This window comes from Pristiophorus japonicus, chromosome 12 (genome assembly GCF_044704955.1).
Source record: "Pristiophorus japonicus isolate sPriJap1 chromosome 12, sPriJap1.hap1, whole genome shotgun sequence".
In the NCBI taxonomy this organism is placed as follows: Eukaryota; Metazoa; Chordata; class Chondrichthyes; family Pristiophoridae; genus Pristiophorus; species Pristiophorus japonicus.
Window position 1 is genome coordinate 89368357 of NC_091988.1, and position 14266 is coordinate 89382622.

At 47.6% G+C, this 14266-nt stretch overlaps 1 protein-coding gene across 1 annotated transcript in view; it reads right to left on the minus strand.

The window, feature by feature from the left end:
• itpr1b (inositol 1,4,5-trisphosphate receptor, type 1b) overlaps positions 1–14266 on the minus strand; it is a 593020-nt gene that overhangs the window by 352581 nt on the left and 226173 nt on the right. Inside the window, exons 16-17 of the mRNA XM_070894815.1 lie at positions 1486–1644; positions 737–909 (exon numbers count right to left, since the gene is read on the minus strand). Of these exons, the coding sequence (XP_070750916.1) occupies positions 737–909; positions 1486–1644 (332 nt within the window). The remainder of the gene's footprint in view (positions 1–736; positions 910–1485; positions 1645–14266) is intronic.

Consider the following 14266-nt stretch of genomic DNA (forward strand, 5'->3'; position numbering starts at 1 on the left):
GAGGAGAGAGAGAGAAGAGAGAGATGGTGGTGGGGGCGGGGGAGAGAGAGAGAGAGAGAGAGATTGTGGTGAGGGCGGGGGAGAGAGAGAGAGAGAGAGAGAGATGGTGGTGGGGGCGGGGGAGAGAGAGAGGTGGTGGGGCGGGGGAGAGAGAAAGAGAGAGAGAGAGAGAGAGAGAGAGAGGTGCTGGTGGGGCGGGGGAGAGAGAGAGAGAGATGGTGGTGGGGGCGGGGGAGAGAGAGAGAGATGGTGGTGGGGGCGGGGGAGAGAGAGAGATGGTGGTGGGGGCGGGGGAGAGAGAGAGAGATGGTGGTGGGGGCGGGGGGAGAGAGAGATGGTGGTGGGGGCGGGGGAGAGAGAGAGAGAGAGAGAAGAGAGAGAGAGAGAGAGAGAGAGAGAGAAAGAGAGAGAGAGAGGTGGTGGTGGCAGGGTGGCAGAGGGATTTCCCACCCATTTAATAAAATATCCTTTATAGATAAGCGTAGAAAGTATATTTGACAAAACTGGTTTGTAAATAACTTCCTCAATAATTATCCAGTCAAATCAGTGTGGCACCTGCATTATCTGCACTCCTGTTATCCAACAGAATTTTCCCAGCAAAGAAACCTGTTCCAGACATTCCCGATCATGAGGAAATGTGTCTGTGTCATGGGGACACAAAACATAAAAAGAAAGTGAATGTGCCACTGGACTGGCTGTAAGCCCAGTGACTAACCTGCCTCCCACACCACCTCACCTTGGCTCACGGTTCTTCCTGACCAGGCTAACGAAGGTTTCGATTTCAGCTGCTGTGATGTGTTTCTCCAAGAGCTTGCGGTTATTGTGCAGGAGCGCTGTAATGGTGTCTTCGGCCAGCACGTCATATCCAATCTGCTTCTGCATGAAGCCAAACTGCTTTGCTATGTACTCCTGGAGAACAGAGCACTCAAATAAGAGCTGGTTCAAAAAACGTACAGCGTCTGAACTAAGCGCCTGAAAAGCTGCCTCCATGTTTACTCAGCTAGAGGACGGCGACCAAGCAAGTTCCATCCATCCCCAGCAGTAACTCCTCACCCTTGGGTTTCTCCCCTCTCCATCAAAACACATGCTAAAATGGAGATTGTTATATTCATAGATAGACTTTTATTTCCTGTAAGAATTTTTCAAGGGCGATTGTATATTTTGTAGGATTATCCTCATGCATGTGTGATTTTATGAAAAATACCTAAACCATATTCCTACTGTGTAACCCCCAAATTCAACCCCCTTTTCTACAGTCAGATGGAAATTTTAAGCAGCCTCTCATCTTAGTTAAAAGCTTTCCATTATCCAGTCAATGAGACAGAAGTTAAACCCTGGTCTTATTAGCCAAGATGACTTTAAAAAAAAACATATTCTGCATTTGTAACATGTGAACGGGATGCTTAGACTATCAGTGAAGTTTGTAATAGGCACATTAGCATCAGAGACCATGTGACAAGAGTTTCAGTATTTCAGCCTCTGTACCTGGTTCTTTCTGTAGTCCTGCTGGGAGTGTCTCAGTACCCGGTAACACAATCTGCAGATATGTCGGAATGGGGCGTGCCTCTGATCTCCGAGTTCCTCCAGTCGCAACATAGGGCCATCGCCGCTGTCCGTGAACGGGGCCTGAAGCAGCTTAAAGATCTGCAGAGTCAAGACAGTAACCAAGTCAACGCCAAACGTCAGCCTGTAGAACGTCACATATGTCTTACCTTAGGCAAGCTCACGGTCTGAAAACGTACAAAATACTGCTTCAGCATTTCGACGTAAACTCAACGGGCCAAATGGCCTCCTTCTGTGCTGTACTATTCTATGAAATGGCAACATTATCCAGGCAACATTTAATTCTGTGCAGAATCATAGCTTGTTTCCCAAATGCCTGCACCTCCCTCATGCTACCACATGGAGTAGTTGAGGCAAATAGAATCGATGCATTAAAGGAAAAGCGAGATAAGTACATGATGGAGAAAGAAACAGAAGGGTATGTTGATAGGCTGAGATGAAGTAAGGTGGGTGGAGGTTCATGTCGATCAGAAATGCCGGCATGGACCTGTTGGACTGAATGGCCTGTTCCTGTGCTGCAAATTCTACAGTCCAGAAAATGGGGAATGCTGGAAACTTGCCGATAACAGTGGTGGCCAAGGATGAAGGCCGCCAACCGAGACAGCGCCGCCATTTTGGTACTGCCTGCTCTAATGTAACTAACAGGGTCATATTTGACCCTGAAATGAGCTTTCGGCCACATATCCGCAGCATAACTAAAACCACTAATGTCGCCAGTCTCCGCCCTTGCCTCAGCTCATCCGCTGCTGAAGCCCTCATTCCATGCACTTGTTACCTCGAGACTTGCCTATTCATCCCTGGCTGGCCTCCCACATTCCACCCTACGTAAACTAGAGGCGATCCAAAACTCGGCTACCCGTGTCCGAACTCGCACCAAGTCCCGCTCACCCATCCCCCTGTACTCGCTGACCTATATTGGTCTAGGTTAAGCAATGCCTCCATTTCAAAATGTCTGCGTTCGAGATGTCTGCGTTCCTCTAATTCTACCCTGCTGAGCATCCCTGATTATAATCAGTCAGCCATTGGTGGCCGTGCCTTGTTACCTCGGTCCCAAACTCTAGAACTCCCTGCCTAAACCTCTCCGTCTTTCTTGCCTTCTGCAAGATACTCCTTAAAACATACCTCTTTGACCAAGCTTTTGGTCACCTGCGCCAATTTCTACTTATGGGGCTTGGTGTCAAATTTATATTGCATAATAATCCTGTGAAGCGCCTTGGGACGTTTCACTACGTTAAAGGCGCTATATAAATACAAGTTAGTGTGTTGTAATGCACTCTGCAGCACTAATCTCAGAAGGAGACCAAAGGTCGCAGTGTAGGGGAGCAGGGAAGAAAGGAACGACTCAAACAGTTGCCAAACGTGCTCCAAAAATATTAGGTGCCAGCCAATGTTTGTCGATTTTTTATTTGTTTATGACATGACAGGGCTGGGAACTCAACATCCAGGGGTATTCAACATTCAGGAAAGATAGAATAAAAGGAAAAGGAGGTGGGGTAGCATTGCTGGTTAAGGAGCAAATTAAGGCAATAGTTCGGAAGGACATTAGCTTGGATGATGTGGAATCTATATGGGTAGAGCTGCAGAATACCAAAGGACAAAAAACGTTAGTGGGAGTTGTGTACAGACCTCCAAACAGTAGTAGTGATGTTGGGAGGGCATCAAACATGAAATTAGGGGTGCGTGCAATAAAGGTGCAGCAGTTATAATGGGTGACTTTAATATGCACATAGATTGGGTTAACCAAACTGGAAGCAATACGGTAGAGGAGGATTTCCTGGAGTGCATAAGGGATGGTTTTTTAGACCAATATGTCGAGGAACCAACTAGGGGGGAGGCCATCTTAGACTGGGTGTTGTGTAATGAGAGGGGATTAATTAGCAATCTCGTTGTGCGAGGCCCCTTGGGGAAGAGTGACCATAATATGGTGGAATTCTGCATTAGGATGGAGAATGAAACAGTTAATTCAGAGACCATGGTCCAGAACTTAAAGAAGGGTAACTTTGAAGGTATGAGGCGTGAATTGGCTAGGATAGATTGGCGAATGATACTGAAGGGGTTGACTGTGGATGGGCAATGGCAGACATTTAGAGACCGCATGGATGAACTACAACAATTGTACATTCCTGTCTGTCGTAAAAATAAAAAAGGGAAGGTGGCTCAACCGTGGCTATCAAGGGAAATCAGGGATAGCATTAAAGCCAAGGAAGTGGCATACAAATTGGCCAGAAATAGCAGAGAACCCAGGGACTGGGAGAAATTTAGAACTCAGCAGAGGAGGACAAAGGGTTTGATTAGGGCAGGGAAAATGGAGTACGAGAAGAAGCTTGCAGGGAACATTAAGAAGGATTGCAAAAGTTTCTATAGATATGTAAAGAGAAAAAGGTTAGTAAAGACAAACGTAGGTCCCCTGCAGTCAGAATCAGGGGAAGTCATAACGGGGAACAAAGAAATGGCGGACCAATTGAACAAGTACTTTGGTTCGGTATTCACTGAGGAGGACACAAACAACCTTCCGGATATAAAAGGGGTCGGAGGGTCTAGTAAGGAGGAGGAACTAAGGGAAATCCTTATTAGTCGGGAAATTGTGTTGGGGAAATTGATGGGATTGAAGGCCGATAAATCCCCAGGGCCTGATGGACTGCATCCCCGAGTACTTAAGGAGGTGGCCTTGGAAATAGTGGATGCATTGACAGTCATTTTCCAACATTCCATTGACTCTGGATCAGTTCCTATGGAGTGGAGGGTAGCCAATGTAACCCCACTTTTTAAAAAAGGAGGGAGAGAGAAAACAGGGAATTACAGACCGGTCAGCCTGACATCGGTAGTGGGTAAAATGATGGAATCAATTATTAAGGATGTCATCGCAGTGCATTTGGAAAGAGGTAATATGATAGGTCCAAGTCAGCATGGATTTGTGAAAGGGAAATCATGCTTGACAAATCTTCTGGAATTTTTTGAGGATGTTTCCAGTAGAGTGGACAAGGGAGAACCAGTCGATGTGGTATATTTGGACTTTCAGAAGGCTTTCGACAAGGTCCCACACAAGAGATTAATGTGCAAAGTTAAAGCACATGGGATTGGGGGTAGTGTGCTGACATGGATTGAGAACTGGTTGTCAGACAGGAAGCAAAGAGTAGGAGTAAATGGGGACTTTTCAGAATGGCAGGCAGTGACTAGTGGGGTACCGCAAGGTTCTGTGCTGGGGCCCCAGCTGTTTACACTGTACATTAATGATTTAGACGAGGGGATTAAATGTAGTATCTCCAAATTTGCGGATGACACTAAGTTGGGTGGCAGTGTGAGCTGCAAGGAGGATTCTATGAGGCTGCAGAGCGACTTGGATAGGTTAGGTGAGTGGGCAAATGCATGGCAGATGAAGTATAATGTGGATAAATGTGAGGTTATCCACTTTGGTGGTAAAAACAGAGAGACAGACTATTATCTGAATGGTGACAGATTAGGAAAAGGAGAGGTGCAACGAGACCTGGGTGTCATGGTACATCAGTCATTGAAGGTTGGCATGCAGGTACAGCAGGCGGTTAAGAAAGCAAATGGCATGTTGGCCTTCATAGCGAGGGGATTTGAGTACAAGGGCAGGGAGGTGTTGCTACAATTGTACAGGGCCTTGGTGAGGCCACACCTGGAGTATTGTGTACAGTTTTGGTCTCCTAACCTGAGGAAGGACATTCTTGCTATTGAGGGAGTGCAGCGAAGGTTCACCAGACTGATTCCCGGGATGGCGGGACTGACCCATCAAGAAAGACTGGATCAACTGGGCTTGTATTCACTGGAGTTCAGAAGAATGAGAGGGGACCTCATTGAAACGTTTAAAATTCTGACGGGGTTAGACAGGTTAGATGCAGGAAGAATGTTCCCAATGTTGGGGAAGTCCAGAACCAGGGGACACAGTCTAAGGATAAGGGGGAAGCCATTTAGGACTGAGATGAGGAGGAATTTCTTCACCCAGAGAGTGGTGAACCTGTGGAATTCTCTACCACAAAAAGTTGTTGAGGCTAATTCACTAAATATATTCAAAAAGGAGTTAGATGTAGTCCTTACTACTAGGGGAATCAAGGGGTATGGTGAGAAAGCAGGAATGGGGTACTGAAGTTGCATGTTCATCCATGAACTCATTGAATGGCGGTGCAGGCTAGAAGGGCCGAATGGCCTACTCCTGCACCTATTTTCTATGTTTCTATGTTTCTAATGCAGATGAGAGATTTTATCACAGATCATCTTCAATCAGACCATCTGCAATGGAGTCCACCCAATGATTGATTGGTAAAAACATATGGTCGGCTCACATTGTAGAATTCATGAAGGCTCAATAATTACATATCTTGAAACATACAAAACTGGCTCATTGCATATATTTCTCCATATAACATTTCTTCAGATAATAAAGTAGTAACTGAAATGCCAAAATTCCCTATTGTGGTGTAAAGATTGTGGTGCGTGATTGCAATGAATCCTGTGGTGCCCGCTCATTTATTAAAAATACTTGTATAAGTATTTAATCTGGAAACAGGTGTGGTACGATCTTATTAGCTTTAGTTATTCATCTGTGCCTCATGGGGCCTATTGATTATCTGGGCTTACCCATCTGAAATCCAGCTGTGAGGCTTGTCATATAATACAGTCTGAATCCACCACCACAAATCGCAAATGTATTTCGATCATATTTGATTTTCAGTTTAAGCAGATGGAATTATACTAATGACCTGTATCAATAAATTATACAACATTTAATTACCGAGAGCTGCATCAGTGGAAGTGAATGTAAATTTCACTGCCAGTGGTATGTTTGTTGCGACCGTTGAACAACAACTACGGTTTAGGTTCAGTTGTTGAGTCGAGTATTGATAGGAAATGGGTGTGTTTTTGTTGAGGGGTGAAATTATTTACTGACCCACAAACATTATAGGCCACCCGGAAAGCTGGTAGATTTTCCAATGAAGTGTCGTGAGAAGAAAGCATGGCTTGTCTTCCGATATGTAAAGTACTTGTGCAAAGAAATACATGACAGTGATGGCATCAACCATGAGTAATTAAAGTGCAACTTTAGGGGCGAGGGTAATAAACACAGGTAGAGGTATCTGTGGTGTCCTTACACACTACTGTAAATCAACACGAGGCACATACTGGAAACAAGGTCATTCTGTGACCTGTACCTTTATTCACAGGACCACGAAGTGATGACCATGAGTGGGACCTCCCTTTAGATACCTGAATGACCAGGTGAGGAGTGTCTCCCACAAGTTCACCCCCTGTGGTCAAGGTGTGCATTACTCAGGTGTATACAGTGCACAGTGTTGTTACATAAAGGTTACAGTTATGTGAAGGTTACAAACATGACATCACCTCCCCCCCAACGTCTTTGGGTCAAAGATTGAGTCTTTCAGGCGGTCGACCCTCTCTCGTGCAGCGCCGCAGTTGGGACTCTAGTTGTTGAGCCTTGGCATGCATCTTTGTCCTCTGTGGTGATTCCGGCTCGTCCGGGCTGGCCGCAGGGACTGTGCATGCTGCTGAAGGTTCTTGTTGCTCGTTCACTGGCGGTGGTGTGGGCAGTATCACATGATTTTCCTCAGGTTCCTCAGACTCCATGCTGAACATTTTTTTCTTTTACTTGGTCCAGATGCTTGCGGCATATCTGTCCATTGTTAAGTCTGACCACTATGACCCTATTCCCCTCTTTACCAATTACAGTACCCTCAAGCCACTTGGGCCCCAAAGTGTGATTAAGAACAAATACAGGGTCATCGATTTCGATACATCTCCCCTTTGAGTTACGGTCATGGCACTCATTTTGGGACTGGCGCTTGCCCTCAACAATGTCTGACAGAACTGGGTGAATGAGGGACAGCCGAGTTTTAAGTGTGCGTTTCATGAGTAGTTCCGCTGGTGGGACTCTCATGAACGAATGCCGTCAGGACCTGTAGGCCAGCAGGAGGCGTGATAGGCAGCATTGAAGGGAGGGTCCTGAATCTGGAGCATGCTTTGTTTTATGATTTGGTCCGCACGTTCTGCCTGGCCATTGGAAGCCGGCTTGAACGGTGCTGTCCTGACATGTTTGATGCCATTACCCGACATGAACTCCCAGAATTCATAGCTAGTGAAGCACGGGCAGTTGTCGCTAACCAGGATGTCCGGCAAGCCGTGGGTCGGGGTCGCAAAGACCGCACGCAGACTCTCCACTGTGGTGGATGTCGTGCACGAATTCAATATGATGCACTCGATCCATTTAGAGTGCGCATCAACAACGAGGAACATTTCCCCATGAACGGTCTCGCGTCGTCTACGTAAATATGTGACCATAGCTTGGTGGGCCAGGGTCACGGGATAAGTGGGGCTTCCCTGGGGGCATTGCCCCGCTCGGCACACGTCGAGCACCTGTGAACACAATGTTCCAGGTCTGCATCAATTCCCGGCCACCATACATGTGACCAGGCAATGGCCTTCATTAGCACAATGCCTGGGTGCTCGCTGTGGAGTTCCCTGATGAATGCTTCCCTTCCCTTCTGGGGCATGACTACCCAGCTGCCCCATAGTAGGCAGTCGGCTTGGATGGAGAGTTGCTCCATCCATTTGTGAAATGGTCTGACCTCTTCAGGGCATGCTCCGTGTACGGGCGCCCAATCCCCAGTCAGGACACATTTCTTAATCAAGGATAGGAGGGGATCTCTGTTTGTCCATGTTTTGATTTGGCGGGCTGTGTTGTCGAAAGCATCGACAGCCATGACCATCTCAGCGCTTTGCTCCGCTGCCCCCTCAATGGTGGCCAGTGGAAGCCTGCTGAGCGAGTCAGCGCAATTTTCGTTGCCCGGCCGGTGCCATATGATGAGAGCCCATCGCTGTTTGCGAGCTGACGCACTGGCATCGACAGCTTTGCTGTCAGACAGCAGGGACGTTAACAGCTTGTGGTCCATTTCTAACTCGAACCTTCTGCCAAAAAGATACCGGTGCATCTTTTTCACCCCGTAGACACATACTAGCGCTTCCTTTACAACCATCCCATATCCCCTTTCTGCTTGGGAGAGCGACCTGGAAGCATAAGCCACAGGTTGGAGTTGGCCCTCATCATTACTCTGCTGCAACACGCACCCAACCCCAAAGGATGATGCATCAAATGTCAAAACCAATTTCTTACAGGGGTTGTACAGGGTCAACAGCTTATTAGAACAAAGCAGGTTCTGTGCCAGATTGAAAGCCCGTTCCTGACAGTCCCCCCAAAACCAATCGCAATCCTTACGCAGGAGCATGTGTAGCGGCTCCAACAATGTACTTAAGTTCGGCAGAAAGTTCCCAAAATAGTTCAATAGTCCCAGGAATGAACGCAACTCCGATGTGTTGCCGGGCCTGGGCGCGCGACGGATCGCCTCAGTTTTGGATTCGGTTGGCCGGATCCTGTCTGCGGCAACCCTCCTGCCCAAAAACTCGACCTCTGGGGCCAAAAAAAAGCACACTTGGGAGTTCTTTAGTCGCAGGCCTACCCTGTCCAGTCGGCGTAGCACCTCCTCCAGGTTGTGGAGGTGTTCCTCAGTGTCTCGACCCGTGATAAGGATGTCGTCCTGAAATACGATTGTTCCAGGGATGGATTTGAGCAGGCTTTCCATGTTCCTTTGAAAGATAGCGGCTGCTGAACGAATGCCAAACGGACATCTGTTGTAGACAAACAGCCCCTTGTGTGTGGTGATGGTGGTCAGTAGCTTGGATTCTTCGGCCAGTTCTTGGGTCATGTAGGCTGAAGTGAGGTCCAACTTGGTGAACAGCTTGCCGCCTGCCAGCGTGGCAAAAAGATCCTCCGCTCTCGGAAGCAGGTATTGGTCTTGTCGTGACACTCGGTTGATAGTGGCCTTGTAGTCGCCACAGATCCTAACCGAGCCATCCGTTTTTAGGACAGGGATGATGGGACTTGCCCAGTCGCTGAATTCAACGGGCGAAATTATGCCCTCTCTTAGCAACCTGTCCAACTCACTCTCAATTTTCTCCCGCATCACATACGGCACAGCTCTGGCTTTATGGTGCACTGGTCTGGCGTCCGGGGTGATGCGCATCACTACTTTGGTACCTTTGAAAGTCCCGACACCAGGTTGAAATAGTGACTCAAATTTCTGTAGGACGTGTGAGCATGAACTTCACTCCACAGATGAAATGGCGTGTACATTCTCCCATTTCCAGTTCATGTCGGCTAACCAGCTCCTCCCCAAAAGCGCGGGACCATTTCCCGAGACAATCCAGAGTGGCAGCCGGTTCTCTGATTCACTATGTGTGACCACTAACATTGCACTGCCTAGCACTGGGATGATCTCTTTGGTGTACGTCCGTAATTGCGTGTCAATGCGTTCTAGTTTGGGTCTGCTAGCTCAGAGTGGCCATAGTTTCTCGAATTGTTGGGACACTCATAAGTGACTGGCTGGCTCCTGTGTCCAACTCCATGCGTATCGGGATGCCATTTAACAGTACTCTCATCATCATAGGTGGCGTCTTTGTGTATGAGCTGTGGATGTTTGCCACCTGAACCCACTGAACTTCAGCGTCCATTGCTGTGTCCCAAGCATAACCCTGCCTTGCAGACCCCTCTTGTGGTTCATCCGCTTCGTAAACCAGCCTCGCTGCGGGCTTCCTGCACATTCCGGCTAAATGTCCACTGAAGTTACAATTTCTGCAGATAAATTGTTGAAACCTGCAGGTTTTCGCAGCATGTCTGCCCCCGCACCTCCAGCATGAGCTGAGATTGTTGTGAACAAAAGAGCTGTTGCCAGGCATTCCTCTCTGATTGTCTCTTTAGATTACTCTTGAGCACTCTGTTAGTGGGTGTCAATGGCCCCATCCCAGGACGTATTGTCCCTTGTGATGGTGTAAATGTCCGTTCAATCTGCCATTGTCTCTGTTGAGGACCCACCCTAGAGTCTGTTACTGCCTGGTTGGTGTCGAATTGCCCTTGCCTGCCTGCGGGGTTCTGAGTTGCGTTTACCATGTTAACTCCCTGCTCCATCGCCACATTGGGAGCAGGGTTGCGTGCGTATATGATCTTGGTTTCCTCCTCCCCCACCATGACGGTTTGAGCCATCAACGCCGCTGCTTCCAAGGTCAAGTCCTTAGTCTCAATTAACTTCCTAAAAGTCCTGGCATGACCAATGACCTCAATGAAGAAATCCCGGAACATCTCCCCGCTGCAGGTGTCTGTGAACTTAGAGGCTGGCCAAGTGCGGAAGGTCCGCAACAAAGTCCGATATGCTCTGCCCTTCCAGACAGCGGTGCATATAGAATCGGTGTCGGGCCATGTGTATACTGCTCGTCGGTTTGAGGTTCTCACCGATCAGTTTGCTGAGCTCTTCAAAGGTTTTGTCCGCCGACTTCTCGGGTGCGAGCAGGTCTTTCATTAGTGCGTACGTCTTAGGTCCACAGCTGGTCAGTAGATGCGCCCTTCGCTTGTCAGCCGCTGCTGCTCCCAGCCAGTCCTTCGTGACAAAGCTCTGCTGGAGCCTCTCAACGAAATCGTCCCAGTCCTCACCAACACAATACTGTTCCTCTGTGCCACTGGTGGCCACTCTCGTGAGTCGCTGATTCCCGTTTCTTGTCGCCAAATGTTGTCCTTACACTCTACTACAAATCAACACGAGGCACATACTGGAGACAAGGTCACTCTGTGACCTGCACCTTTATTCACAGGACCAAGAAGTGCTGACCCTGCGTGGGACCTCCCTTTATAGACCTGGATGACCAGATGAGGAGTGTCTCCCACAAGTTCACCCCCTGTGGTCAAGGTGTGCATTTCTTACGTACATACAGTATTGCATTACTGTTACATGAAGGTTACAGTTACATGAAGGTTACATACATGACAGTATCCATTAGCTTATAATATGGAAAGATGATGGTTGATAAAGTAAATTCTTCAACGAGGTTGGAAACTGTTAGGTCAAGAAGTCTTGTTTGAGGGAAGTAACTTTGAAATAAAACAAGGTTTACATGAATAGTCAGTCTTCAATGTACATGGGAATAGAAACGTCAAGAGGTCTTGATACGTCATGAAGTTTCATCTGTGACATGTACCTTTGAAATAGGCAAAATATGGTTTATCAAGGAGCAAGGTTTTCATTAGGTATTCAGAGGGCTCGAAAGATAGAATTGAATCTGAAAAGCCACTCTCTATATATAGTTAGGCTGATCACTTCCATTGTATATCAACAACTTATTTTATATAGCGCCTTTAACGTAGTAAAACGTTCCAAGGTGCTTCATGGCAGTGTTATAAGACAAAACAGATAAATTTGATACCGAGCCACATAAGAAATTACGGCAGATGACCAAAAGCTTGGTTAAAGATGTAGGTTTGTAACGAGTGTCTTAAAGGAGGAAAGAGAGGTAGAGAGGCGGAGAGGTTTAGGGAGGGTATTCCAGAGCTTAGGCCCCAAGCAGCTGAAGGCAGGGCCACCGATGGTTGAGCAGTTATAATGTGAGATGCTCAAGAGGGCAGCATTTGAGGAGCGCAGACATCTCATGGGGTTGTGAGGCCGAAATAGATTAGAGAGATAGGGATGAGCAAGGCCATAGAGGGATTTGTAAACAAGGATAAGAATTTTGAAATCAAGGTGCTGTTTAACTGGGAGTCAATGGAGGTCAGCGAGCACAGAGGTGATGGGTGATCGGGAATAGGTGCGAGTTAAGACACGGGCGGCCGAGTTTTGGATGACCTCAAGTTTATGTAGTGTAGAATGTGGGAGTCCAGCCAGGAGTAGTGAAGTCTAGAGGTAACAAGTGCATGGATGAGGGTTTCAGCAGCAGAAGAGCTGAGGCAGGGGCGGAGGCGGGCAATGTTAGAGGTGGAAATAGGCGGTTTTAGTTATGCTGCGGATATGTGGCCAAAAACTCATTTCAGGGTCAAATATGACACCTAGGTTGGAAACAGTCTTATTCACCCTCAGAGTGATGCTAGGGAGAGGGATGGAGTCAGTGGCTAGGGAATGCAGATAAATAGTATAAAAGGCAAGTACAGATCCTTGCGGGATACCAGAGGTAAAGATGTGGGAGCGGGAAGAGAAGCCATTGCAGGAAATTTTCTGGCTATGATTAGATAGATAAGAATGGAACCAGGCGAGTGCAGTCCCACCCAGCTGGACATTGGTAGAGAGGCGTTGGAGAAGGATAGAGTGGTCAATCATGTCAAAGGCTGTAGACAGGTCCAAGAGGACGAGGAGGGATAGTTTACCTTTGTCACAGTCACAAAGGATGTCATTTGTGACATTAATGAGAGCAGTTTCGGTACTGAGGCAGGGGCAAAAACCAGATTCAAGGGATTCAAACATTGAGTTCATGGAAAGATGGTCACGGATTTTGGAAGCAACATGTTCAAGGATTTGAGAGGAAAGGAGATGGGGCGATAATTAGCAAGCACAGTGGGGTCAAGGGTTAGTTTCTTGAGGAGAGGGGAACCGCAGATTTGAAGGAGGGGGGAACCGCAGATTTGAAGGAGAGGGGAACAGTACCTGAGGAGAGAGAATCATTAACAATGTCAGCTAACATGGGAGCCAAAAAACGAGGTTGGGTGGTCAGCAGTTTAGTGGGAACAGGGTCAAGGGAGCAGGAAGTGGGTCTCATGGACAAGATAAGCTTGGAGAGGTCAAGAGGGGAGATCGAAGAGAAACTGGAGAAAGATGCAAGTTTATGTCTAAGGCAGGGGAGAGCCTGAGATGAAGTTTGGCCCTGTGGGCTGAGGAAGGAAGGGAACTCGCAGAGGCAGCTGATCGGATGGTCTCAATCTTTGAGACAAAGAAGTCCATGAGCTCCTCATACTTGCTGTTGAAGGTGAGTGTGGTGGAGACAGGGGAGAGGGGTTTAAGGAGACAGTTAACAGTAGAGAACAGTAGCCGCGGGCTATCTTTGCGTTCCAGAATGATCCTGGAATAGTGAGCAATTTTTGCAGAAAAGAGTAGGACCAATAATGTTTTGTGTGTTCAAGCCAGATCTGGCGATGAATGGCTAAACTGGTTCCCCTCCACATCTGTTCAAGTCTGTGCCCTTTGGACTTGAGGGAGCGAAGATGAGGGCTGTATCAGGAGAAACGGCCAGAGTGAGAGAGAGTCATGGTTTTAATATAAAATAAAGTATTAAATATTAATATCAATAAAGTCTGTTCTGTACACTACACGAAGAAGTCTCTCGTGCTTACTCGAAATGTGTTGTTGTGAACCACAGAAGATGGAGTTTGAATGCTAATCAGGGGTTGAGTTTATAATATCGAGGCCAGAGGTTTTCTTTCACTTCTAGCTCATTACAAAGTGGCATTGGTAAGGTCTTGGCATCGGTAAGGTCTTGGCATCAGGTCATCTGCTCACCATCCAGAGGAAGGATGCTAAGTGTTGGGTCCCTAAAAGAAAAAGTTAAGTACCCTTGATTCATGTCATCATCATAGGTAGTCCCTTGAAATCGAGGAAGACTTGCTTCCACTCTAAAAGGGAGTTCTTAGGTGACGGTACAGTCTAATACGGGAATTACAGTCTCTGTCACAGGTGGGGCAGACAATGGTTGGAGGAAAGGGTGGGTGGGACTGGTTTGCCGCACACTTCTTCCGCTGCCTGCGCTTGTTTTCTGCATGCTCTCAGCGACGAGCCTCTAGATGCTCAGCGCCCTCCCGGATGCTCTTCCTCCACTTAGGGCAGTCTTGGGCCAGGGATTCCCAGGTGTCGGTGGGGTTGTTCCA